At 39.4% G+C, this 22,466-nt stretch overlaps 3 protein-coding genes across 5 annotated transcripts; 2 read left to right on the top strand and 1 right to left on the bottom strand.

Annotated features, from left to right (window-relative positions):
• The first annotated feature begins 4 nt into the window (after positions 1 to 4).
• LOC6050036 lies at positions 5 to 13,858 on the top strand. The gene is given in 12 exon segments (XM_038261134.1): positions 5 to 131; positions 2,483 to 3,510; positions 7,031 to 7,493; positions 7,553 to 7,979; positions 10,874 to 11,025; positions 11,509 to 11,743; positions 12,113 to 12,603; positions 12,656 to 12,795; positions 12,856 to 13,327; positions 13,384 to 13,506; positions 13,562 to 13,590; positions 13,593 to 13,858. Coding segments are annotated over 11 exon segments (3,582 nt in total). The 5' UTR covers positions 5 to 131; positions 2,483 to 2,720; the 3' UTR covers positions 13,853 to 13,858.
• On the top strand, positions 21 to 2,027 carry LOC6040008 (acetylcholinesterase). The gene is made up of 3 exons (XM_001849437.2): positions 21 to 824; positions 880 to 1,351; positions 1,406 to 2,027. The coding sequence occupies exons 1-3, from the start codon at positions 59 to 61 to the stop codon at positions 1,839 to 1,841; spliced, it is 1,674 nt and encodes a 557-aa protein (XP_001849489.2). The 5' UTR covers positions 21 to 58; the 3' UTR covers positions 1,842 to 2,027.
• A 4-nt stretch (positions 13,859 to 13,862) lies between the features above and the next one.
• LOC6040017 (esterase E4) lies at positions 13,863 to 17,825 on the bottom strand. 3 transcript variants are annotated; one of them, XM_038264894.1, is made up of 4 exons: positions 17,173 to 17,825; positions 16,739 to 17,106; positions 15,697 to 16,683; positions 13,863 to 14,217 (listed from the first exon to the last, which is right to left on the bottom strand). In XM_038264894.1, the coding sequence occupies exons 1-4, from the start codon at positions 17,200 to 17,202 to the stop codon at positions 13,911 to 13,913; spliced, it is 1,692 nt and encodes a 563-aa protein (XP_038120822.1). In that variant the 5' UTR covers positions 17,203 to 17,825; the 3' UTR covers positions 13,863 to 13,910. The 3 variants fall into 3 exon arrangements, with proteins under 3 accessions (XP_038120822.1, XP_038120821.1, XP_038120823.1); XM_038264893.1 differs by having other exon boundaries at positions 17,535 to 17,825; XM_038264895.1 differs by having other exon boundaries at positions 17,710 to 17,825.
• Positions 17,826 to 22,466: the final 4,641 nt, after the last annotated feature.

Below are 22,466 nucleotides of genomic sequence, written 5' to 3'. Positions count from 1 at the left end.
ATCGCTGTGGTGTACTTCGGTCGGCTTTATTCATTCGTAACCAGTGAAAACTGTTAAAATGCCTATGGAAGATTCGTTACTTCAGCTATCTGCTGGGAAAATTCGTGGACGGAAAGATACACTTCCGAATGGTGAATCTTATTACTTTTACAAGGGTATTCCATATGCTCAGCAGCCATTAGGAAATCTCCGGTTCAAACCTCCAGTACCGTTGGACAAGTTCGAGGAGGATGTACTTGATTGTGGCTATGAGAGAAATTCGTGTCACTCGTTAATATGCGTTCCTCCAGTGGTTGCCGTTGGTGAAGATTGCCTGCATGCCAACGTCTACACTCCGTTGAAGCCGGCTAATGTGGATCAAGGACGGCGACTTCCAGTGATGGTTTGGATTCACGGTGGAGCGTTCAACGCCGGATCGGGTGACTCTTCGTGGTATTGTCCAAGGTTTCTAGTTCAGGAAGGCGTCGTAGTGGTGACCTTTAACTATCGGATCGGTCCACTTGGTTTCCTGTGTCTCCCTTCGAAGGGCATTCATGGAAATATGGGACTGAAGGATCAGCGACTCTTGTTGAAATGGGTCCATGACAATATCGCCCAGTTTGGAGGAGATTCTGGGAATGTAACGCTCTTTGGAGAAAGCTCGGGTGGAGCATCAGTGCATTTGCATTATCTGACGGAGAGTTCCAGACAGTACTTCCATCGAGCCATCTGCCAATCGGGAACCGCATTCAACGTTTGGGTTGAACAGCAGGAACGGGACACCAAGACTCGGATGTTGGCTCAACTTCTTGGTTGTATAGGAACCAGTGATGACGAGATTTATGGTGGGCGCATTTTAGCTAGTATTTATTTGTTTACTACCAAACAATTGTTTTACAGAAACATTGATGAACGCCTCGGCACTTGATCTGACGGCTCATTCCGAAGATTGCATGTCGGCCTATGATAGACTCTGTTTCCGATACTTCCCGTTTACCCCAACGGTTGAGTCTGACGACTCGGAAGAACCCTTCATTACCGAACATTACGTCGATGCGCTGAAGAAGCCCTTTAAAACTCATATCCCTCTGATCAGTGGCTTTACCAGCAATGAGGCAATTGCTATGATACCTTTCGTATTACATGCGATGGATTGTTATGCCACCGACTTGAAGTCGTTTGTACCACCTAATTTTCCAATTAAGGATGAGAAAATACAGCTTGAAGTGGGAAAAGAAATAAGGAATTTCTATTTAGAAAACGCGAAGCTAACAGTGGACAATCTATCATCATTCCTGAATTTTATGTCTGATTGTTCTTTTATCATTCCAACGTACGTAGCAAGTGAATTGCATGCAAGATTTCATCAAAGGTATTATCAATTAGAATGATCACAGCAACAAAATTAAAATCAAATTGTTTTCAGCACTCCCCAATTCTGTTATCGCTTCAATTTCGTGACGGAGCTCAACTTTTTAAAACAGATGTCCCAGCAAGGCAGTTTCGACTTTGGCGGGGCATCCCACGGCGATGATATATTCTATCTCTTCAAGGATGGCGGCTTTGTGACCCCGCCAGTAGAAGCCGGAACCCAGGCCGATAAGCTTCGCCACGTGATGTGCCGTCTTTGGACCAATTTTGCCAAGTTTGGTGATCCAACGCCGCCGTCGGACAGTGAGCTAGGATTTACTTGGAAGCCGTCGGTTGCCGCCGAACGAGATGATTTTGTCATGGATGCGTTGGATTTGTCCGCGGAATCCATCCGGATGGTGGAGGGGCCGTTTCGCGAGAGGATTCAGTTTTGGAGGAATCTGTTTGCCAAGTATGGTGGTGATATTTTGGATATGAAGTATTTGAAATAAATATATTTACTGAAAAAGTCAATTCTAATTCTGAAAAAAAAACGATTCAGACTAGAAGGATATCTTCAATCCACATAAGGTCAATGTCTTATAAAAACTTGCAAATTTCAAAAGGAAATTGAGCCGCTATAACTATCACGTACAAATTTATGGACGAAAATATAAAAAAATATATATGTTACAGAAAAATTTTGCATTCATTTTTTTATGTAATTCACGCACTCTTTGAACATTTTTCTTTTAACATTCAACCATTAACTTTTAACTTTTTTATATTATTTGTGGAACAACAGTTCTTCGCCTCAATGGTGGTGGTCCTGAGTAATTGAATATCTATAAAAATGATCCTAATTTTGTTTCACAAGTTTTAATCTTCTGTGTTTATTTTAAGCTCTATAAGCGTGAATGAATTCTAATTTTGATTACAAAAACAAAACCAACCCTTTTGCTGTGGCATGGCTGAAACTATATCCAAATCGTGACTAAACAATTTCCAACTATCACGCTTCCTTCCGAAAATACGTTTTGGTTAGGCCAAAACAGTAATTTTTTTTTATTTATAAATCCATGATACAACCAGTATCGGTTGTCACCCAATTATTACAACGCAACGTTACGCAACATCGGAATTGTTCTTTGAGACCATCTATTAGCGGGGGCGCATCCACTTTAGTTTCCGTAATTGATGGGAACGCGTTCAGCTAGGCCGAGTCTCTACGTCAGCTGTAACTGTGAGCCGACGATACAATGTAAATCTGCTGTAAAACTGCCATGCGAAGCAGTTCTAATCCCAGTTTCAACCGAGTGGTGAACGAACCAACAACAACCTTTACAAGTGCCGCCTCTGCTTGCTGAAAACCAACAACAAACCGAATAAAAATGAGTTGTGCTTTGAACGATGTGGTGCTTTGTCTTCCGGCTGGTCGAATTCAAGGCCGTACCAATCAGCTGCCCAATGGAAAAGACTACTACAGTTTCAAGGGCATTCCGTACGCTAAACCGCCCGTTGGAGAACTTCGCTTTAAGCCACCGGTTCCAGTGGACAGATTCTGTGATGCCGAGGACGACGACGATCTGCTAGTCTGCAGCTACGAGCGTAACTCGTGTCCAGCGCTGATGCAGCTACCTCCGACCACGGTTTCGATCGGTGAAGATTGTCTGCATGCCAACGTGGCCACTCCGGTGCATCCGTCCGACGTAGATCAACAACCTCCACTTCCCGTGATGGTTTGGATCCACGGTGGTGCGTTCAATCTGGGAAACGGCGACTCTTCACTGTACTGTCCTCAGTATCTGGTTCAACAGGGCGTCATAGTCGTGACCTTTAACTACCGCTTGGGACCGATTGGATTTCTGCAGCTACCCTCCGCAGGCATTCACGGCAATATGGGTCTGAAAGATCAACGACTACTGTTGCGTTGGGTCAACAAAAACATCTCTTTCTTCGGCGGAGATCCAACCAACGTGACACTGTTTGGGGAGAGTGCCGGGTCAGCTTCGGTACATCTGCACTATCTGACCGAGGAGTCTCGCAAGTATTTCCACAAAGCGATTTGTCAATCTGGAACAGCGTTCAACGTTTGGGTTGAGCAAAAAGAATGTGAAACTAAGGCACGGACGCTGGCCAAGAACCTCGGGTGTACCGGTGATAGTGATGAGGAGGTTTACGGTGAGTACAATGCATCGGATTGTAATTTACAGCTTAGGGTATATAGTTGTACTTTGTGACTGACTTGCATTTTGCTGAAATATGAACTACCGTTTAACGTATGAACGTCGCATTTTCGAAAACAATTCAAAACTACTAGAGTCTCGATTCAACTAAAGCAATAATAGAAGAAATCTATTTACGACAAATTTGTCAAAAAAAAACTACTAAAGACGCTTTTGTGCTTTAGAATCACATGTTTTCTATCACCACACGTATTGTGCTCAATTATAAATATATGCACGCTTCGAAGAAGGTTACGTGACTGTTACAATTTGTGATCCGGTCTAATTGGTGATACGTTTCGTTTCGTTTCTGATGGAGTTATTAGATGTTGCTTCATGCCAGTTTTATTATGACATAGTCATTTCAATTAAAACATTGTAACTAAACAGGAGCACGTATTCCTTCTGCTAATATTCATTACTGTAGTATTTAAAACATTACATAAAAAATATATATTGCAATAACAGCAAAAAAAAAACCTATTACAAGTAAAAATATACGAAATTGTGAATCTCAGTAGTCGTTAACTGAACAAAGCACAAGCACATATAATTTACGCCTGCGCCTACTAAATAATAAGTTGTTAGTGTGCATGAAGTTTATATGTTATTGCTTCAAATGCTATTTTTTGTATTTCTATTTACCACCGTTTTAAGCTGCAAATTATTGAAAAACACCAGTTTTTTCGCATGTTCAATAATGAAAGGGGTCGTATCGCCTCTCCGTCACGACATATCAAAAAACGGACCTCGGATTCATGATAAGGGACTAAAGTTACCCATCGTATCAAAAAATGGTCAAAAACAAACTAGTTGGACAGGGACCATCCATAAACCACGTGGACACTTTTTTAAGGAATCTCAACCCCCCCCCCCTCGTGGACAATTGTCCATACAAAAAAAAATTTTGTATGGATCGTGGACAATCGCCAGACCCCCCCCCCCCTCAAGTGTCCACGTGGTTTATGGATGGTCCCACATTAAAAAAAAAACTAATTTGACTAAAGTCCGAAAGATTGTAAAAAGTGTGTTTTTTTGTAAAAAAAACCCATCATGTATTTGGAAGACCTTTACAATGCGTTACATACGTTGAAGATCTGACAACCATATCGAAAGTTATGATCACTTAAGTGTTATACCCTTTTTTGAGGCCGGATCTAGAAAAAAAAATGATGAAAAACTTGTCCGGATCCGGATCTTTCCAACGAGCTCAAAACATTGAAGATTTGATAACGCTATAAAAAGTTATGAGCTATTGTGTTAAAACATAATTTTGACGGATACAAAAAGAGTGAAAATTGCAAAAGTTCCAGCTGAAGCAGCACTTATAGAATTAGCCTCGTTAGCACAAGCTTTCTTTATGTTATGGCTTTTATGGCAATTTCCATACTGACCACTGCACAGTGTTCGGAATGGCAAAATTAAGTGGAATAAATTGATAACTCCTTTATTTGACGTCCTGGCCAAATGGTGTCTTCGAAAGAGTTGTTGTACTTCATAAGGGCTATCTTTTAAAGTTATTGACATACAGGGTGACGACCTTCCAGGGTGTCAACCAAAAACTAACTTTGTTGGATGACGTTGTAGGGCTTTGGTGTCTTCGGCAAAGTTGTAGAAAAAAAATCGGTGTCTTCGACAAAGTTGTAGAGAAAAAAATCATGAAAGTTTGTCGAAAGCGCCAAATTTGTAGCTCTTAATCTACTCGAAATATTCGCCATTTTTGCAAAAATGGTCCAAAAAAGCACCTTTTTGGTGATAATTTAAAATGTTAGCATTTTAGCGGCCTACTATCTTCTGAAGAGTTGTTTATGACATAAAGTTACACATCTTTGTCGTAGACAGCAAAGTTTTTTGAGCCTTTATTGAGAAGTTATTACCATTTTTAAGTAATTTTGAGCCTATTTTCAAGTTGCTATGTTTTCAAAATGGCGCATTTTGGCGCAACCGAACAATGCACCTGAAAGTACACACTTTCAACTACATTTCCTGAAAATATTTCCGTGTCTATCGGTGTCTATTTTTAGATATCTCAATTTGAATTTGACGGTTTTTAATTAATTTGTTTATAATTTTTAAGCGGAATCTTATTGGAATCGGTATATTGAAGGGTAAATTGATCGATTTCTGTGGAAATCATCGCGGATTTTCTCCTGTTTTCTAGAACAAAGTACTGGATGTTGCAGGCTTTTCTGAAAGAACACACGATTTTGAACCATACTGCATCAATAACTCAAAAACGATGAAAATGCATATGGGACATATGGCGTTTACTTCAAATGGCGAGTTGTGAGGAGCAGTTTTATTAAATAAAAAAAACGTTACTTAACCCACCTTTTGGTGGTTGGTGCCTTCCTCACATTCATAAAGTCAATACATTCAGCAAAATAGCAACATTCTCCCTTAACATGTTTAAAAATCAACTTTATTACTAATTTCTTTCGAAAGCGTTCGCAGACCTTCAATATTTCTAGCTCATCGGCAAGGTCTGATAAAAAACCTATCCAACGATAGCTCGCATGGAAGATTCAGACAATATTTCTATCACAATATCTGAAATCTGGCCTCCAAAAAGTGTATAATAATAACACTTAAGTGCTAATAACTTTTTATAGGGTTGTTAGATCCTCGATGTTTTAGGCCCATTTTAAGGTCTTTCGATTATCCAACTAACGATGGGTCGCATAAGGGACACGGACATAATTTTTATTGAAATATCTGAGATCCGGCCTACAAAAAGTGTATAAATAACACTTAAGGGCTGATAATTTTTGACAGGGTTGTCAGATCTCCAATGTTTTGGGCTCATTGGAGAGGTCTTTTTAATACCTCTCTGGAAATGTATAACATGATAGATTTTTTTACAAAACCCACCATTTTAACAATCTTCCGGACACACGCCAAAATAGATTTTTAAGCATAACTTTTGAAGTGCTTAACTAAACTTGCTGATTTTAAATAGAGACCTATGGGACTCCAAGACAGATCGGATGGGACTAATACGGTTGAAATCCGTTCATCCAGTCCGGAGATAATCGAGTGACAATTTTTTGTCCACCCACCGACACACATCCACACAGACATTTGCTCAGAACAAGATTTTGAGTCGATATGTATACGTGAAGGTGGGTCTACGAGGTCAAATTAAGAAGTTCATTTTTCGAGTGATTTTATAGCCATTCCTCCGTAAGGTGAGGAAGGCAAAAACACGAATAATGTTGGTATTCATTTTACTAAGTATCTAATAACTTATTCCAACAATTTAGACAGATTTTGAATCATTTCTTTAAATTATGTTATTATGTGAAATTGTAGTTGCAGAGACATCATGTATGATATTGACTTCCAAGCAAAGCAAATTTATCAAAATTGAAAAAATGGGCTTAATTTTAACTAATATTCTTCAAAAAGTCGGATGAGGCACAATTAAATCATCGACATCCAATCCAATAATTGCCAACCCTCTCAAATATTTCCAGAAACTCTAATGAGCGCATCCGTCTTTGATCTGTTTGCCAAGTCCGAGGGCTGCATGACGATGAACGACATGCTGGCGATGCGTATGTTTCCCTTCACACCCACGGTTGAGTCGGCCGATTCCGAGGAACCGTTCATCACGGAAAACTACACCGACATTCTGCACCGGCCGGACCTCACCTCGATTCCGCTGATCATCGGATTCAACAGCAACGAGTCCGTAACATTTCTTCCTCTGCTACAACCTGCGATTAGAATGTTTTCCCAAGATCCGAGGGCTTTCGTTCCGGCACAACTTACTGTTCCCGCGGACGAGCTGGCCTCAGTTGGGGCGGAGATCAAGCGATTCTACTACGGAGACAACACCGCGCACTGTTTGACCGGCTTTCTGGACTACGTGTCCGACATTTGGTTCATCATACCGTCGTTTGTCGCCAGCGAGCTTCAGGCGAGATTCCAGCAAAAGTAAATCATTATGATTAATGTTATGTAAATACTCAACTAATGAACGTTACAAATTGCAGTGCCCCCCAATTCTGCTACTATTTCGATTTTGACTGCGAATTCAACTACCTGAAAGCAAACCCTCAAGCTGCACACCAGCTGGAAGGAGTGGCCCATGGTGACGACATTTCGTACCTGTTCAAACGAAACGTATCCGAAGCTATGATCGAGGATGGAAGTCGCGCCGATGAGTATCGCACCATTACGGTTCAATTGTGGACCAATTTTGCTAAGTTTGGTCACCCTACGCCGGAATCGGGCGAGCTTGGATTTGAGTGGAAACCTTCGGAACCAATCGATTGTGATCAGGAAGAGTTTGTTCTCAAGGCGTTGCACTTGACCGATCCGATTCGAATGATTGAACAACCGTTCGAAAAGCGGATTCATTTTTGGAAAGAGTTGTTTGCGAGGTTTGGAGATAATTATCTGCTTTTGAAAAGTAACAAATGAATTTACAAAATATTTAGTTGTTTTTTTATGTATTTGTATGACTCTATGTTTTTTTCGTTTAATAACAGTAGAACAAAGTTTTAAAAAATCAAAAACTGCTGAACCGCAAACCTAAAAAAGCAAACAATTTGGATAACATTTATTTAATTTATTATTATTAATCGTGTAAACCCGATTCCGCAAAGTCGGATTTAGAAACTTTTTTGCCACAAGAGGTATCCTATCCGCGATAGGGCCTACAAAAAATATTTTAATAATTTTAGTTGAAACATAATCAAAAATCACATTTCCACCGGCTCAACCAAATAAGCACTAGGGTAGGATAGTCATCAATGAGACACTTTTGGTTTTCAACTTTCAACGATTTTTCTAATTTTTTCATCAGCATGTTTTAATGAGCTTTTAGTTGCATTATCATTCTTTTAATGTGTTCTAACATTGACAAAAATATGAGATCGATCCGACATCTACAGCCAGAGTTATTCAACTGTCTCATTGTAGACGCACTTGGCAGGAACAATGAGACAGGTGGGGAACAATGAGACACTCTACGAAAATCAACATTTTTCTAGCAAAACATCATGTTTTTGTATTGTTCCATTGCAGGTGACTTGCCTTGAACATTTTAGAGCAATTTTGCCAACATGAAACTTTTAATAACAAAAATTACACTAAAAAGTATTTCAATTTTGTAAAATCCATACATTAATACCAAATAACTTTGTATTTTTGGTTTAATGAAGTTTAAACTCTATAAATATGCCAAAAATCACTTTTAATTCATGTTTTGAAAGATTTCCATCGATTTTGAAAAGTTTATTGAAGAAAAATCAAAGTGTCTCATTGTTACCCATGGGCTGAAATGAGTGGGGAACAATGAGACAGCCCTGGATTCTGAGTTTATTCTAAATTTTGGCCAAATCTAATGAAAGGACATTGTAGCCCAACTTAATCCCTATGGAACGTCGAAAGAAATTTGAAGAAATATTAGTTTTGGTGTAAATGGCAGCCTACGAGCGAAAAAGTAATTTTTGTCCATAATTTACTTTTACACCCCAGAATCAAACATTTATGAATAACTTTTCAAGGGAGCGTCCATAACCAAAGCCACTAATATGGCAGACGTGTATCCAGTAGACACACCTTTCCCCCAAATATGAGCCTGATTGGTTGAAACTTCGACTTGTGAGAGCCATTTTATCATTGTTCCCCGTGTCTCATTGATGACTACTCTACCCTATGTAAAAAAAGTAAATAATATTCTCAGGTAGGGATATTTGTGTTTCAAAAATCTAGCTAAATTTTGAGTAGGTCGGTTTGAAACATAAAATTGTGATTTGAAGGTATTCAGTTCTTCGGAATTGTATAAAACATATTGAAATATTCTTATTAACACGACAAATCTAAAAATTATTAGTAACTGTGTTCTTTAAAATAACAATAAAACGTATTTTTGTTTTTTTAACTATGTTTATTTGTTTTTATCTAGTGGATATTATATCACATGGTTTGTAATGGTATAACTTTTCTATACACCAATCTACATAAATATTAAAATTTAAACTACATCAACTTTGGCTTTAAAAACGATTCATTATATCTACCGTAGAGATTCTTCCAAAACTCAAGCCTCTCCTTAAAGGGATTTTCCACCATCTTAACGTCCTCATGTGAGATCTGCAAGCAGCCACCCTGTTTCGATTCATACTGCTCCCAAGTAAACCCCAACCCACTGCCTTCCGGCGTCGGATGGCCACACTTGGCAAAGTTGGTCCACATCCGACACATGACCGTGCGCATCCGTTCCGCCACACAACCCTTTTTGATGGCCTTGGTGAAAAAGTAAGACGAGCTGAACAGATAGCAGATATCGTCCGCGTGGCACGCTCCTCGAAAGTCGTCTGGCACTTTCCATAACTGACGAAATTTGTTCAGTTCTGCTTCCACAGCGAACTGGTAGAAGAAGAGTGGTGAGCTGGAACGGATTGGGGTTGTTAGTGTGGTCTAAATAAATGATTGTTCTAAACTTACTCTGGATGGTATTGCTTATGGCTATCCAACGCCACTAAGGCAGGCATCACGTAGAAATTATCCGAAAATATCCTGGTCAACTGGTGCGTCTTTTCTTCTGATGGTTCCGAAGCTGCGCAGTAGAACTTTAGTATCTTTCCAGCGGTAGATGCCACAAAGTCTTCCGGAACATCCAGCGATTCTGGAATGAACCTCCCAGGTTCCTTTTTGTAGCGTTCCAAGTTGTTCAGTAGTGAACTAGCTTTATATCCCGCTTCCTCACTGTTGACACCGATGATCATCGGGATCGATAGGCTGCCTGGAGTCTTCAGACGACTCAGAATTTGCTCGGTTATGAATGGATCTTCAGAGTTTGCAGGTTCAATGACCGGTTTGAAAGGATAGAGGGAATCTAGAGTTTGCTCATATTCCGTAAGGGCTCCTTTTGCTTCAAGGCAATATCTTCAGCAGATATGTAGTGAAGGAAATCCAAGATTTCCTGATCCGTATTGCCTCGACAGCCAATGAATTGAGCTAATCTCCGTGCTTTGACCTCCGGGTCTTTCTGGAACACCAGCGAACTCGTTGCCACCCCTGACTGGCAGATGGCTTTGTGGAAGTGCTTAACTGGATCATCGCTGAGACAGTGCAAGTGCACACTGACACCACCTGCTCTCTCGCCAAACAAAGTCACGTTGTCACGATCGCCTCCAAAGCTAGTGATGTTGTCTCGAACCCATTTCAGTGCAAGCCGTTGATCCTTCAATCCCATGTTACCATAGATATCAACGGCGGGTAGGTATAGGAATCCCAACGGTCCCAACCGATAGTTGATCGTCACGACGACCACTCCTTCCTGAACCAGGTATTCCGGGTTGTAGATCGACGAATCTCCACTGCCACTACAGAAGGCACCTCCATGGATCCAAACCATCACCGGTAGCTTGGCAGTGATCGATCCCTTTCCGGATCCAACCGGAGTGTACACGTTCAAGAACAAGCAGTCCTCAGATCCCACCGAGTCAGGCGGGATGTAGCTGTTGCTCAGACTTACATTCCGCTCACTGCTACAGTCCAGCAGTTGACCTCTGAAGTTCTCCAAAGGCACGGGAGGTTTGAACCTTAAACTACCCACCGGTGGTTCAGCGTATGGAATACCTTTGTAGTAGTACCAGCTGTTTCCATTCGGAAGTGTTCGTTTTGTACCAGAGATTCTACCAGGTTTGATCTGTACTACAGGTGCCCTCTCCGCCATCTCTACCGGATCTTCTCACTAGACCAAACTCGTCAACTCGAGCTGTGCACTCTGAATGCTTCAATTGTGTATAGGCTATCACAGTCGCAAGATCCAGCTGAACGATTTACATACACACACTCTCATTATCTACCGTCACAATCTTCGGGCACGACACCGCATCAACCACAACCACGCTGCGCTAACGACGAGCCATTCGTTGTGGTTGACCAAACTGTGTTTATTTTGTTTCAGCTACCCTCGTCGATCGTGAACTCGTCGCTGTAAAAGGAAAAACACTCAATTAGTTTCGTACGAAAGGTCTCCAACGATGGACGGAAGGCATAAATTAAGTGCATCTGGAGCGACGTCAACGAGAGACTTTGAGAGAGTTTTGGCTGAGATCGGACCGGGCAAGCTGCTCGGAGTGGTGGAGCGGCTGCCAAGTGGAGCCGAATACTTTGTGTTCAAGGGGATTCCGTACGCGAAGGCACCTGTTGGTGAACTGAGGTTTCAGGTGAATGGACTAGTTTTGATTGTCTTTTTTGGTTGTTCGCCTTTCATACGCGGTTAATTAATTGTCGTTCGTATAGAGGTATAGAGAGATAAACGGTGATTGAAGAGCGGCTATCAAAAGGTATTGGAACTAGACGAGCGAAAGATAAGATATGAGAATTTTTTGGTGATGTTCAACATAACCGTACCACCTTTAATTGACATTATTCACCTACCTATTGGCAGAAATAATACAAATACTAACTGTGAAATTTTCCAAAATTTTAGATTAAATTTTGAAATTTTAATTTAATTTCCAGTTAAAAATTTAAAAAAATATGATTCTTTTGATTCTGTAAAATAAACATGAACTACAAAACTTTTCCAACAGCCTCCCCAGCTATTACCCCAACTGCCCTTTTCCCCTTTGGACTGTGCCCAGGATGCCCCAGGATGTTTCACGGTGGACAACTACCTGCCAAACGATCAAATGTCCGAGGACTGCCTCCACCTGAACGTGTTCACGCCCAGTTTGCCTTCTAAACCACCTAGCGAAACCCCCCAGCTTCCGGTTATGGTGTGGTTCCATGGCGGTGGCTTCGTCACCGGAAGTGCCCAATCTTCAATGTATGGCGCCAAGCATCTGGTCCAGGAGGGCGTGGTGATCGTTACGGTCAACTACCGATTGGGGCCGCTGGGATTTCTGTGTCTTCCTGACGTTGGAATTCATGGGAACATGGGCCTCAAGGATCAACGGATGAGTTTGGCGTGGGTTAGGGAAAATATTAAGGGATTTGGGGGCAATCCGGATAACGTTACGATTTTTGGGCAAAGCGCTGGTGGATCTTCGGTACATTTGCACTATTTATCGGAGAATTCAAGGTATTGTGGATTCAAGTTATCTGATGTACGTTAACTCTAATTTGTATTATAGGCCGTTATTTCACAAGGCAATAGCTCAAAGTGGAACTGCGTTCAATCAGTGGGTTCTACAGAAGGATCCAGATGGTCGGGCTCGTAGACTAGCGAAGCTTCTTGGTTGTAAGGACGAAAACAATGATGAACTGGTGTATGGTACGGCATCATGATTTAAAGTTACTTTGAAAAAAAAAATACATTGAATGTCAATTTCAGACTGCCTGGTGACCGCTAGTCCAAAGGAAATTACGGATTTGCAATACCAAGTGATGACTAGCGAAGAAAGATCCGTGGTTGTCAACTTCCCATTTACACCCGTTGTTGAACGAGCTAATTCACAACATCCAATAATTATTGGACATCCGGTAGAACTCATCAAGAAAAAACTCCCAAAAAGTATTCCAATAATGATGGGAATTATGAGCGAAGAAGGTGTTGCGTTAGCAAGTCACGTGCTGAGTTCGCTGGATTTGTACAAACAAACATTGGAAACTCAACTGCTCCCATTTGCATTAGACATCGCCGATGAAAAGATTAGCAAAGATGCATTTTCCAGTATCAAGAAGTTTTTCTTCAAAGAACAAGCTTTATCGATCGAGACCGTCCCAAATTTAGTGCAGGTTCTTGGTGATAATGCAAACAAGTTTGCAGGTTATCTTTCGGCAGAATTACACAACCTACATCAGAGGTTCGTTTGACCCACATTTCCAATATTACAAAATCTAACAGGCATAACCATTTCAGTTCACCACTTTATTTCTACATCTTCTCCTATATGTTGGAGTTGAACAAACTTCGCGAACTAAGTCAAGCTCCTGCATCCTGTCCTGGAGCAGCTCATGGAGATGATCTTTGCTACTTGTTCTCGTAATAAAAAAAAACTCTCATCTAAATGTTCTTATTGACTCCTTGTTACTTCTAGATCATCGTTTTCAACACAGACAACATAAGTGAATCTAGTCCTGCCCGAGAATACCGCACAACCATGTGTAAACTTTGGACAAACTTTGCCAAACTTGGAACTCCAACTCCAGACAACTCACTGGGATTTCGCTGGTCATCGGTTCAAGAGGCTATTGGATCAAATTTTGAACTTCATGCTCTGGATCTCAACGATAGGCCCACGATGGTTGCAAACCCATTTGCGGACCGTTTCACCTTTTGGAAAGCCCTGTTCCAGCAGTACAATGGAAGTCATTTAAATATAAACTAAACCAGACATCTCCTCTTATCACCAAAATACGTGTATAATATCAGTCCAAACACCTTCGTTACAACTTAACCTTAAGAATATCATCGTTGAACCGTCTGTAAACGCCTCTCCAGAAATCGATCCGAGCCTTGTCCGGATTCCGAACCATCTTCGGTTCGACGTCAATGTTCAAACAGTTGAGCTGGAACTCGTCCTTGGATTTGGGATCGATGTGCGCTACCGGTTCCCAGCGGAATGGGAGCGTCGCGTCGTCCGCTGGCGTCGGGTTGCCGTACTTGGCAAAGTTGGTCCACAGTCGGCACATGTAGTAGCGGACGCGGGCCTCCGGCGAGTCGGGGTTGACTGGCAGGGGGGCCATGCGGAACCTGGGGATGGTTAAGGATAGGTTATGTACTTCTAGTTGTGTCTTTTACTTATGAAATAAAACAGAGCAAATAAGCTGACCACGCTACATATATTAGGAATATGTTTATAAAAAAGCTTTTTAGGTAGTTTGAGGATCAGAAAAAAACCAAAGTTATCATAGCATATACCATGTTTCAGAAAATCCCTTCATTTGCTGTCTAAAGGAGGTATTAGACTATGACAGGCAAACAAACAAACACGCACTTTTTCGTGTTTGACAGTTTGCAAAACTCTCAAACTTGTTTGCATTTGTTTACATGGAAAACAAACAAAGTAGGGCAAATTGTTAAGGTCGTAGATGGAGTCTTTCACTCTTCGGGCAATGACTGTCAATGAAGGTTCTGAATTCAGGGTCCAGAAATAGTAAATTGAAATGAAAAAAGAATCACTAGGGGAAATATACCCATTTTAATCACTCTAAGCCGTTCAACCAATTCTCAACACTTTTGCCGTTTTCCGCTATTAAATCGACATTTTCAGATGTATCAACTATGTAGAGTTGCTTGCTCACTTTTCTTTGAGCTATTTATTACTTTGGAACAGTCAAAAACACTTTATGAAAGCTGTAATTCATGATCAAAGTGCTGATAGGCCGATAATAGAAATAGGCTGAGAAAGGGTATAGTTTCCTATATCACGCTTCTACAAACAACACAAAGAAAACCGTTTTTTGATTGAAACATTCTGAACCAAGATTTGAATATTTTTCTAAAATAAAGATGGACGCCAGATGGCCGTTCGGGAATCATGCCTTTCAGAGCCTTAAAAAGCGCGAGTTTGTTTGTTTGTCATAGTTTAATACCTCCATAAGCAATCTTCAACGGCATTGAATTTTGATTAACTGGACTAAAATTTAATGAAAACACGTAAAAAAGTTGGAAATAGCTTTTCCCCTGTCGCTTAGGGTAAAGGCATATGTTATGGATCTACCTTGTATGAGATTTACTTGAGATCATTTAAGATTAAATTCAACAAAAATCACTCAAATCGGCTAAACCTTAGTCGGGAAAACTTGAGACTGAGACATGATGGCTTTGAAAGATAACAATAAATACATCTTTCATAGGGTAGAGAACACAGTTTCTGCCCAATTACTAGATGTTTGAAACAATTATGAAAATATGCGCTTCAGGGGTTTTTTTTTTAAACACAATATTTTTTTATAAAATACACTTATTTATGGTAAAACCCTTAAGGAAACTGGAGATCTCATAGCTTACCAAAGTTCTACAACATTTTTTACAATAAATCTTGAAATTTTCATCATATTTCCTTCTTGGCTCAGACCCAGCTGGGCCATTTCTATCGAAAAAATTTTTAACGTTAAAAAAACGATACCTATTTTCAAAAGGTCAAACAAAAATTGCCAAATCTAATAAAGCTTGGTTAAAAAAATCCAGCCTTAAAACTATCCTAAACCTCATCCAAAGTATACTCACAGGAACTGATAGGACAGCTCATCCGCGTGACACGCTCCAGGAACCTTCAGATTGAGCAGCTTCTTGTACATGTTAAGCTCGCCGTCGAAGCTAAAATTGTAATAGTACAGCGGCGATTGATGCTGATATCGAGCGTGCAGTTCGGCGCACGTGTTGGCAAAAATCGCAAAGTGATAATCGCTCATCAAATCCGCTAGCTGGGGAAGTGTCTCCTTGCAAACTGGCTTATCGCCAAAGTAAAATTTCTTGATTTCCTCGCCCAGATCATTGCTGGCTTTGGTCGCTGGGTTGACGTTCACCGAGCGCGGAATCAGTCTCGCCATATCGTTGTCGTATAGGTCTAGCTTTTTGACGGCGTCCAGGAGCATGATGATGCCTTCGCCGTTGTTCACCCCCATCATAACTGGGATACCTTCGATGCTGTTGGGCGTCTTCATGACTTCGGTTGGAAGTTTCGTCACGATGGCATCGGTAGCCGAGGCACTTTCGAGCACCGGTTTGAACGGCATCGGAAGTCCGCGTCTGCGTTCATCCGCCGTTAGCACACCTACCGCGTGACCCGCAATGTCTGCGGTCGAGGCCGTCATTAGGGTTTCGTAGACGTCTTCATCGCTGGTTCCCTTGCAACCTGCCAGTTTAGCTAGGGTTCGTGCCTTTAGCTCTGGATCTCGCTGCATTACCCACTCGTGAATGCTGCTGCCACTTTGACAGATCGCCTTATGGAAGTATTGCCTCGAGAGGGGTGACAGCACGTGTAGATGGACTGAAGCACCCCCGGCGCTCTCACCGAATATAGTTACGTTAGATGGATCGCCACCAAACTTGGCAATGTTCTGGTTTACCCATTTGAGTGCCATTAGCTGATCCTTTAGGCCAGCATTACCTTCGATACCTTGGCTTGGTAGGTAGGTGAAGCCGAGCGAGCTAAGCCGATAGTTGAGGGTGACTGCGATGACCCCTTGTTCCAGCAAGTACTCCGGAGAGTAGCTGCAAGAGATCATTATGTACTCTAGGACTAAGCTATTACTGAAGATCTACTCACCAGTCGTTGTTACCGCTGCCAAAAAGCCAAGCTCCACCATGAATAAACACCATAACCGGCAACGGTGCTCCATCACCAGCAACCTGAGGTGTGTACACGTTCAAAAACAGACAATCTTCGGAACCTTCAATCTCCTGGGTGAACATGTTCCTGCTAAAGCACACGTCCCGTTCGGCACTACAGTCCAGTACGGGGCCCGAGAACTTATCCAACGGTTGTGGCGCCCGATAGCGCAACTCACCGATCGGAGGCTTCGCGTACGGAATCCCTCGGAACGCGTACGACGGACTCCCGTTCGGGAGCTTCTCCTTCACCCCGGACACTGTTCCCTGGTGGACCTTGACATTGATGCGATTGGACGCACTCATCTGTGGAGGATGGGAGTATTAAGATAAAGTGGCCTAATCTAGAACACCAAACCGTGTCACACTAGCCTTGATAGACTGTTCTAAAATGCCCAACATGACTTAAAACGATTTGAAGAACACGTTTCAACACCTGCTCACAAGACTACCTAAACCGTACTAACATCGTGCGATCGACACTCCAAAAGGTAATCTTATCGACATACCACCAATTATCCATACGAATAGTACACGGTCTAATCATGCAGGGTACTTGTACATATATTAAATACGCTGACTAATCCACCACCACAGCAACAATCTCAGACAGAACAGCCATGCAAAAGTAGGTATCAAAGTCCACGACACACCGGTATCATCTAGGTCAACGAACGGAGTCTCAAACATCCCAAAGACGATCCCAATTTCAAACATCCAGAACGAATACTTGCCAATCGAGTGTTATGGCCCAAATTGCTGTGACGTAGCACCGTGCAACCGAACGACCTTGCCCCGCTTAGCATGGTAGTCAATCGAAAGTGAATTAAGCACCTCGCACTTAAATCTAATAAATGCAAACACTTTCGACAATGTCTGGCGGTTTATTTTATCGCTGCTAATACTAACACTGATTTAAGGTGATATGTGCTTAAGGTGCTGGCTCAGGAACCACCGAAATTTAGTGACTATGTTACGATTCACGTACGCGAAGGAGAACGTCAAACTTTCAGGAATGAACGACTTATACGCATCAAACGACGACTTCGTGAACGCAAATGAACGTGTGAAGGATGGTGTGAAGGAAGTAAAAGTAAGCGCGCGTATGAAATAGAACTGGTTTGAATCTTGGAAAATGGCGAATGGGAACAAAAATCGTTCTTAGAAATCAACTTTATGCATTTCATATTTCATGAAAAAATATTTGATATTATTATCTGATGGCTTACGTTTTAATTTTAGCTTAAAAAATAACATACCTAAAACGTATTTATTAAACGATTCGAGATAACCGTTTTTGGTAAAACAAAACTTGCCAAAATTTTGAACGCATAAACATTTATTAGAAAGCACGCTAAATATATAAAAATATTTATAAAAATTTAAATAACAAGATATATTCTAAACATTTGAATGAAAATAGTGTTTTAAAATGCATTTTGCACTAGTTCAGTTGTTTTGGAATCATTTGTTTTCAAAAAATGTTTTGACGAAACAAATATTTATTTAGAAAAGCGGTACAAAAAAATCGAAAAATTTCATTTAAATTTTAAAGATTAAAAAACCAAACATGCTCAAAATGATTCTAAAAGCAGGGGAATGCATTTCAAATGGAATTCAGCTGATTGCACTTAAATTTCCATTTAAAGTTTTTTGAAAAAAAAATTGCCGCCAGATTTTCTGGGTCGAGTGGTGACAAAAACTTTAAATAAAATTTGTTCCAGCCTTACCTTAATTTAATATTGAAAAACAAGTGGGTGGGCAATAGCGTGGTTCACGAATATATTAAAATGACAATAGACCGATTCTTAGCGAAGCTACACCAAAATGTCACTTTTTTCAATTTTCAATGTGATTTTTTATATGAAACATTTCATTTTAATTATGATCTAATAATTGCAATGTGCTTTAAATGCGTTTTCTTATCTGAAATGCCAAAAATATTGACCAAATAAGGTCTGCAAGTCATTGAATGGGAGAGGAGATTTTTCATAAATCTGCTCCTTTCGTTGTCCCGTCACGAAAAGAAATGGCTGGCAAAAACTCAAATTTCATCCAAATCTTTCAGTTCAAGGAGCAAAAGATTCGTTTTTCAATTTGTGATAATGTGTGGAAGAGCAAAAGTTTTAAAAAATCAATCTGGCAAAACTGTGTCGATTTTTTTGGTGTGCCTTTTAAAATTCTAGTTTTACGATGTTGTCCCGTCACGCTACATTTTCATTTCAGGGGAAGCACAGGTATAATATTGTTCATTATGCATGTCATTTTTATGTTGGAAAATCAATTATCTTTTCAAATATGTAATAACATTGGGGTGTTTCTTCTTTAATTGTGCCACTACAGCCAAAACGCCGAAAAAAACTTGGGAATTTTTTTAAAAGGAGCCGAAGAATCGGTCAATAGTGTTTGATTTCGAACGCATTAACCGGAATTTTCATAAAAAGATGAACACAGAAGCTAGCTTAAAAAATTGAGCTAATTTGGTTCAGGTTTAGTGGGTCCAGTTTAAACATGAAATTGAAATGGTATTTATTTATTTTTCATTTTTTTCAATTTTTAACTCTCTCTACTTTTAGAACATTTTCTTAAACCTGATTAAATTTTCTCGTCTTATAGATTTCTTATTGATTTTTATTTTAATTTTTTATATATTTTTCTTTTTTTTCTTTGTTTCCCTCTTTAAATTTTTTAGATAACAACTATACGCAGCCAAAAAATCTGTGTAAAATCGCATGCAAAAGCATGCACATCACCTTTGTCAGCAAACGGGAAACCTATTGCTACATTGGCGTTGAACAAATTACACGGGTCCCCCACAGACCGTTATTATAAATAAAAAATATCCACCCAAACCAATGATTGGACATGGTTCCTGGGACCATTCTGCACCTCTGGGCCGAGTTTCAAAATATTTGCCGGCAGAAATTTTGAATACGGTCAGTTTTAGTGTTTCGTGTAGAAATTAAGGGGAAATCACATGTAAAATGCGTAGAAAAAGATCAAAGTTTCAATATTTTAACTCCAAAACATTACTGATCATGGTTTTAAATTGTATTAACTTGTAGCAGAATGATATAAAAACGATTTACAGCACTGACTTAGCCGGATTAAGCCGAAGTTAAGTGACTTAAGTATATTATTTACAAGGTTATACCTTAATATTAAAAACTCCTACATCAAGAAATTTAAAGTCAAGGAAAACTAGATAGCACAAAAATAACTTAAAATGGGGTGACTTTGTGCCAAGGGGTGACATTGTACCAATAAATGCATAAAGATTTCTTTGACAAGCTTGAATTTTGTGTTAATTTATTTACTTGTAGACGGATTAATTTGATCTATTTATGTTCCCACAAAGCAATTTGATGATATTGCTACGCAAATCTGCTTATTCTGTTTGAATAAAGCCTGTTGATTTAAAATTTAATTAATTAAATAAATTTAAAATCTCCTGGAATCCTCCAAATTTGAAAATTATGCTCACGTTTTTCAGTTCTGAATCAATTCCTTCTGAAATTAAATAAATCAATCAAAATATTAGGGAAACAAATTTTGTGACGTGGCAAGTTTGTGACATAGCAATTAGAATAAAATTGTTCTTTTTGTTTTAAAACGTTTACAAATTTCAATCTTACGAATGAAATCCGGAGAGTACTCCAGCTATCATTTAGCTCATCTATTTTTGTGGTCCTGAGTAATGACTATACTTAGCAAAAGTTTAATGGCACAACTTCCCACAGGATTAATATTTCAAACCAACCAATTATTTTTCAACATTGCAGTTATCGTCATAAAATAAAAAAAATAAAATAAAATAACTTTTTATAATTGAATAAAATAATGTTGATACACTCATAGTTAGGATTCAATAAAACATATTATTGATCATCAAGAACGTTCACTAATAATGTATTCATCAAAACAAATCCTACTTCTGCCCAATGTAAAAACACAATCGATCTTTTAACAAGCTTGGCATATCTTATGAAAACATGAAAATAGTACAGTTAAATATCAAATCAAATCAAATTGTTCGCTCTACAACATTACCAACCAAACTGGGGTGAGAGGCAACCACGTTTAACACTCTAACACCGAACCCGATATAGTCAAGTATGTATAGGCGATGTAAGTTTTCAATGTGACTTGTGTCCTAAAACTCTTGTCGGGGTCAAACGGTAAGGCTTATGAAACTAAAGCTTTATCTATTTTATCTATTTTTTAGTGTTTCGTACTTATTGAACTTTTTATGTCAGAGGACATAATCTAAGAACAATATTTGCAACGATTATACTTTGCAATTCAAGCTTATCGAACTTGGTGTTAAGCTATCTGGCTATTATAAAATCGTAAAATTTGGCACAATGTCACCCCTTGGCTCAAAGTCACCCCATTTTAAGTTATTTTTGTGCTATCTAGTGAACCTTGACTTTAAATTCCTTAATGTAGGGTTTTTTTAATATTAAGGTGTAAACTTGTAAATAATATACTTAAGTCACTTAACTTAGGCTTAATCCGGCCAAGTCAGTGCTGTTAATCGTTTTTATATCATTCTGCTACATGTTAATAGAATTTAAAACCATGACCAGTAATGTTTTGGAATTAAAACATTGAAACTTTGATCTTTTCCTACGCATTTTACATGTGATTTCCCCTTAATTTCTACTCGAAACACTAAAACTGACCGTATTCGAAATTTCTGCCGGCAAATATTTTGAAACTCGGCCCAGAGGTGTAGAATGGTCCCAGGAACCATGTCCAATCATTGGTTTGGGTGGAATTTTTTTATTTATAATAACGGTCTGTGGGGGACCCGTGAATTAATTTCAAGTTGGTAAGATAGTCAATATGGTTGGAAATCTAAAGATGACTCTCACCTGATTTTTTGGGGTGTGCCAAATTTATGTTTTTCTTCCGTACACGCGTTTTGTGTACACGTTTTCTCATACAATATTACATGCTTTTTCTCACAAAGGTGATGTGCATGCTTTTGCATGCGATTTTACCATCGGATTTTTTGCTGTGTATAGAACATCGCAAATTGATAGAAATTGATCCCGAAAAGATACTGGGTAATTTTCATAGCATGTTTTAAAATTTTGCCAACAAAATAAACTCAAAATTACATCCTTTATCTTTTTCGGATCAATTTTTAGCACTTTGCGATGTTCTACAAAGTTGTTCTTAGGATCAAAGCTATGAGAATCTTAAAAATAGGAAAATTTTATAGGGTTTTGGGGAATTTTCTCTGGAAGTTGTTAAAAGTAAAAATTCTTCATGCTAAATTGATTGAAGTTCCATACTAATTTCAGATCAAAACTGGACCCACTTCACCAAATGAGCTAATATTTCTAGGCTTCAGCTTATGCTTGAAAATTCCGGTTGATGTGCTAAAAATTAAACACTTTCTTCTTTTTCATATAACCGTGAGCCACGCTAATGGACAATCACATGCTCATTTTGGAATTAATTTGTTTCCAACACGTTTGATTTATAAAAAGTTTTCTCTGATTCGCTCAGAAGAACATGAATCATGAATCAATAGGCTTGTCTAGCCAAAATGATTTATATATCTAAAAATTTCTGAGACATTTCGAAAAAAAAACTATTTTGTAATTGTAACTATTACAAAATCATTGAAAATTTAATAAATGATACAAAATTAA

This window comes from Culex quinquefasciatus, chromosome 3, assembly GCF_015732765.1.
Source record: "Culex quinquefasciatus strain JHB chromosome 3, VPISU_Cqui_1.0_pri_paternal, whole genome shotgun sequence".
NCBI classification, from domain to species: Eukaryota; Metazoa; Arthropoda; class Insecta; order Diptera; family Culicidae; genus Culex; species Culex quinquefasciatus.
The sequence above is the reverse complement of the archived record's forward strand: the minus strand, read 5'-3'. Positions and strand labels throughout refer to the sequence as shown.

Coding starts and splice junctions, on each gene's coding strand:
- LOC6040008 (XM_001849437.2), top strand. CDS start 59: ATGCCTATGGAAGATTCGTTACTTCAGCTATCTGCTGGGAAAATTCGT. Junction 825..879: donor CAGTGATGACGAGATTTATG/GTGGGCGCATTT, acceptor ATTGTTTTACAG/AAACATTGATGAACGCCTCG. Junction 1,352..1,405: donor CATGCAAGATTTCATCAAAG/GTATTATCAATT, acceptor AATTGTTTTCAG/CACTCCCCAATTCTGTTATC.
- LOC6040017 (XM_038264893.1), bottom strand. CDS start 17,606: ATGCTAAGCGGGGCAAGGTCGTTCGGTTGCACGGTGCTACGTCACAGC. Junction 16,684..16,738: donor GGCAGCGGTAACAACGACTG/GTGAGTAGATCT, acceptor GATCTCTTGCAG/CTACTCTCCGGAGTACTTGC. Junction 14,218..15,696: donor GAGCTGTCCTATCAGTTCCT/GTGAGTATACTT, acceptor AACCATCCCCAG/GTTCCGCATGGCCCCCCTGC.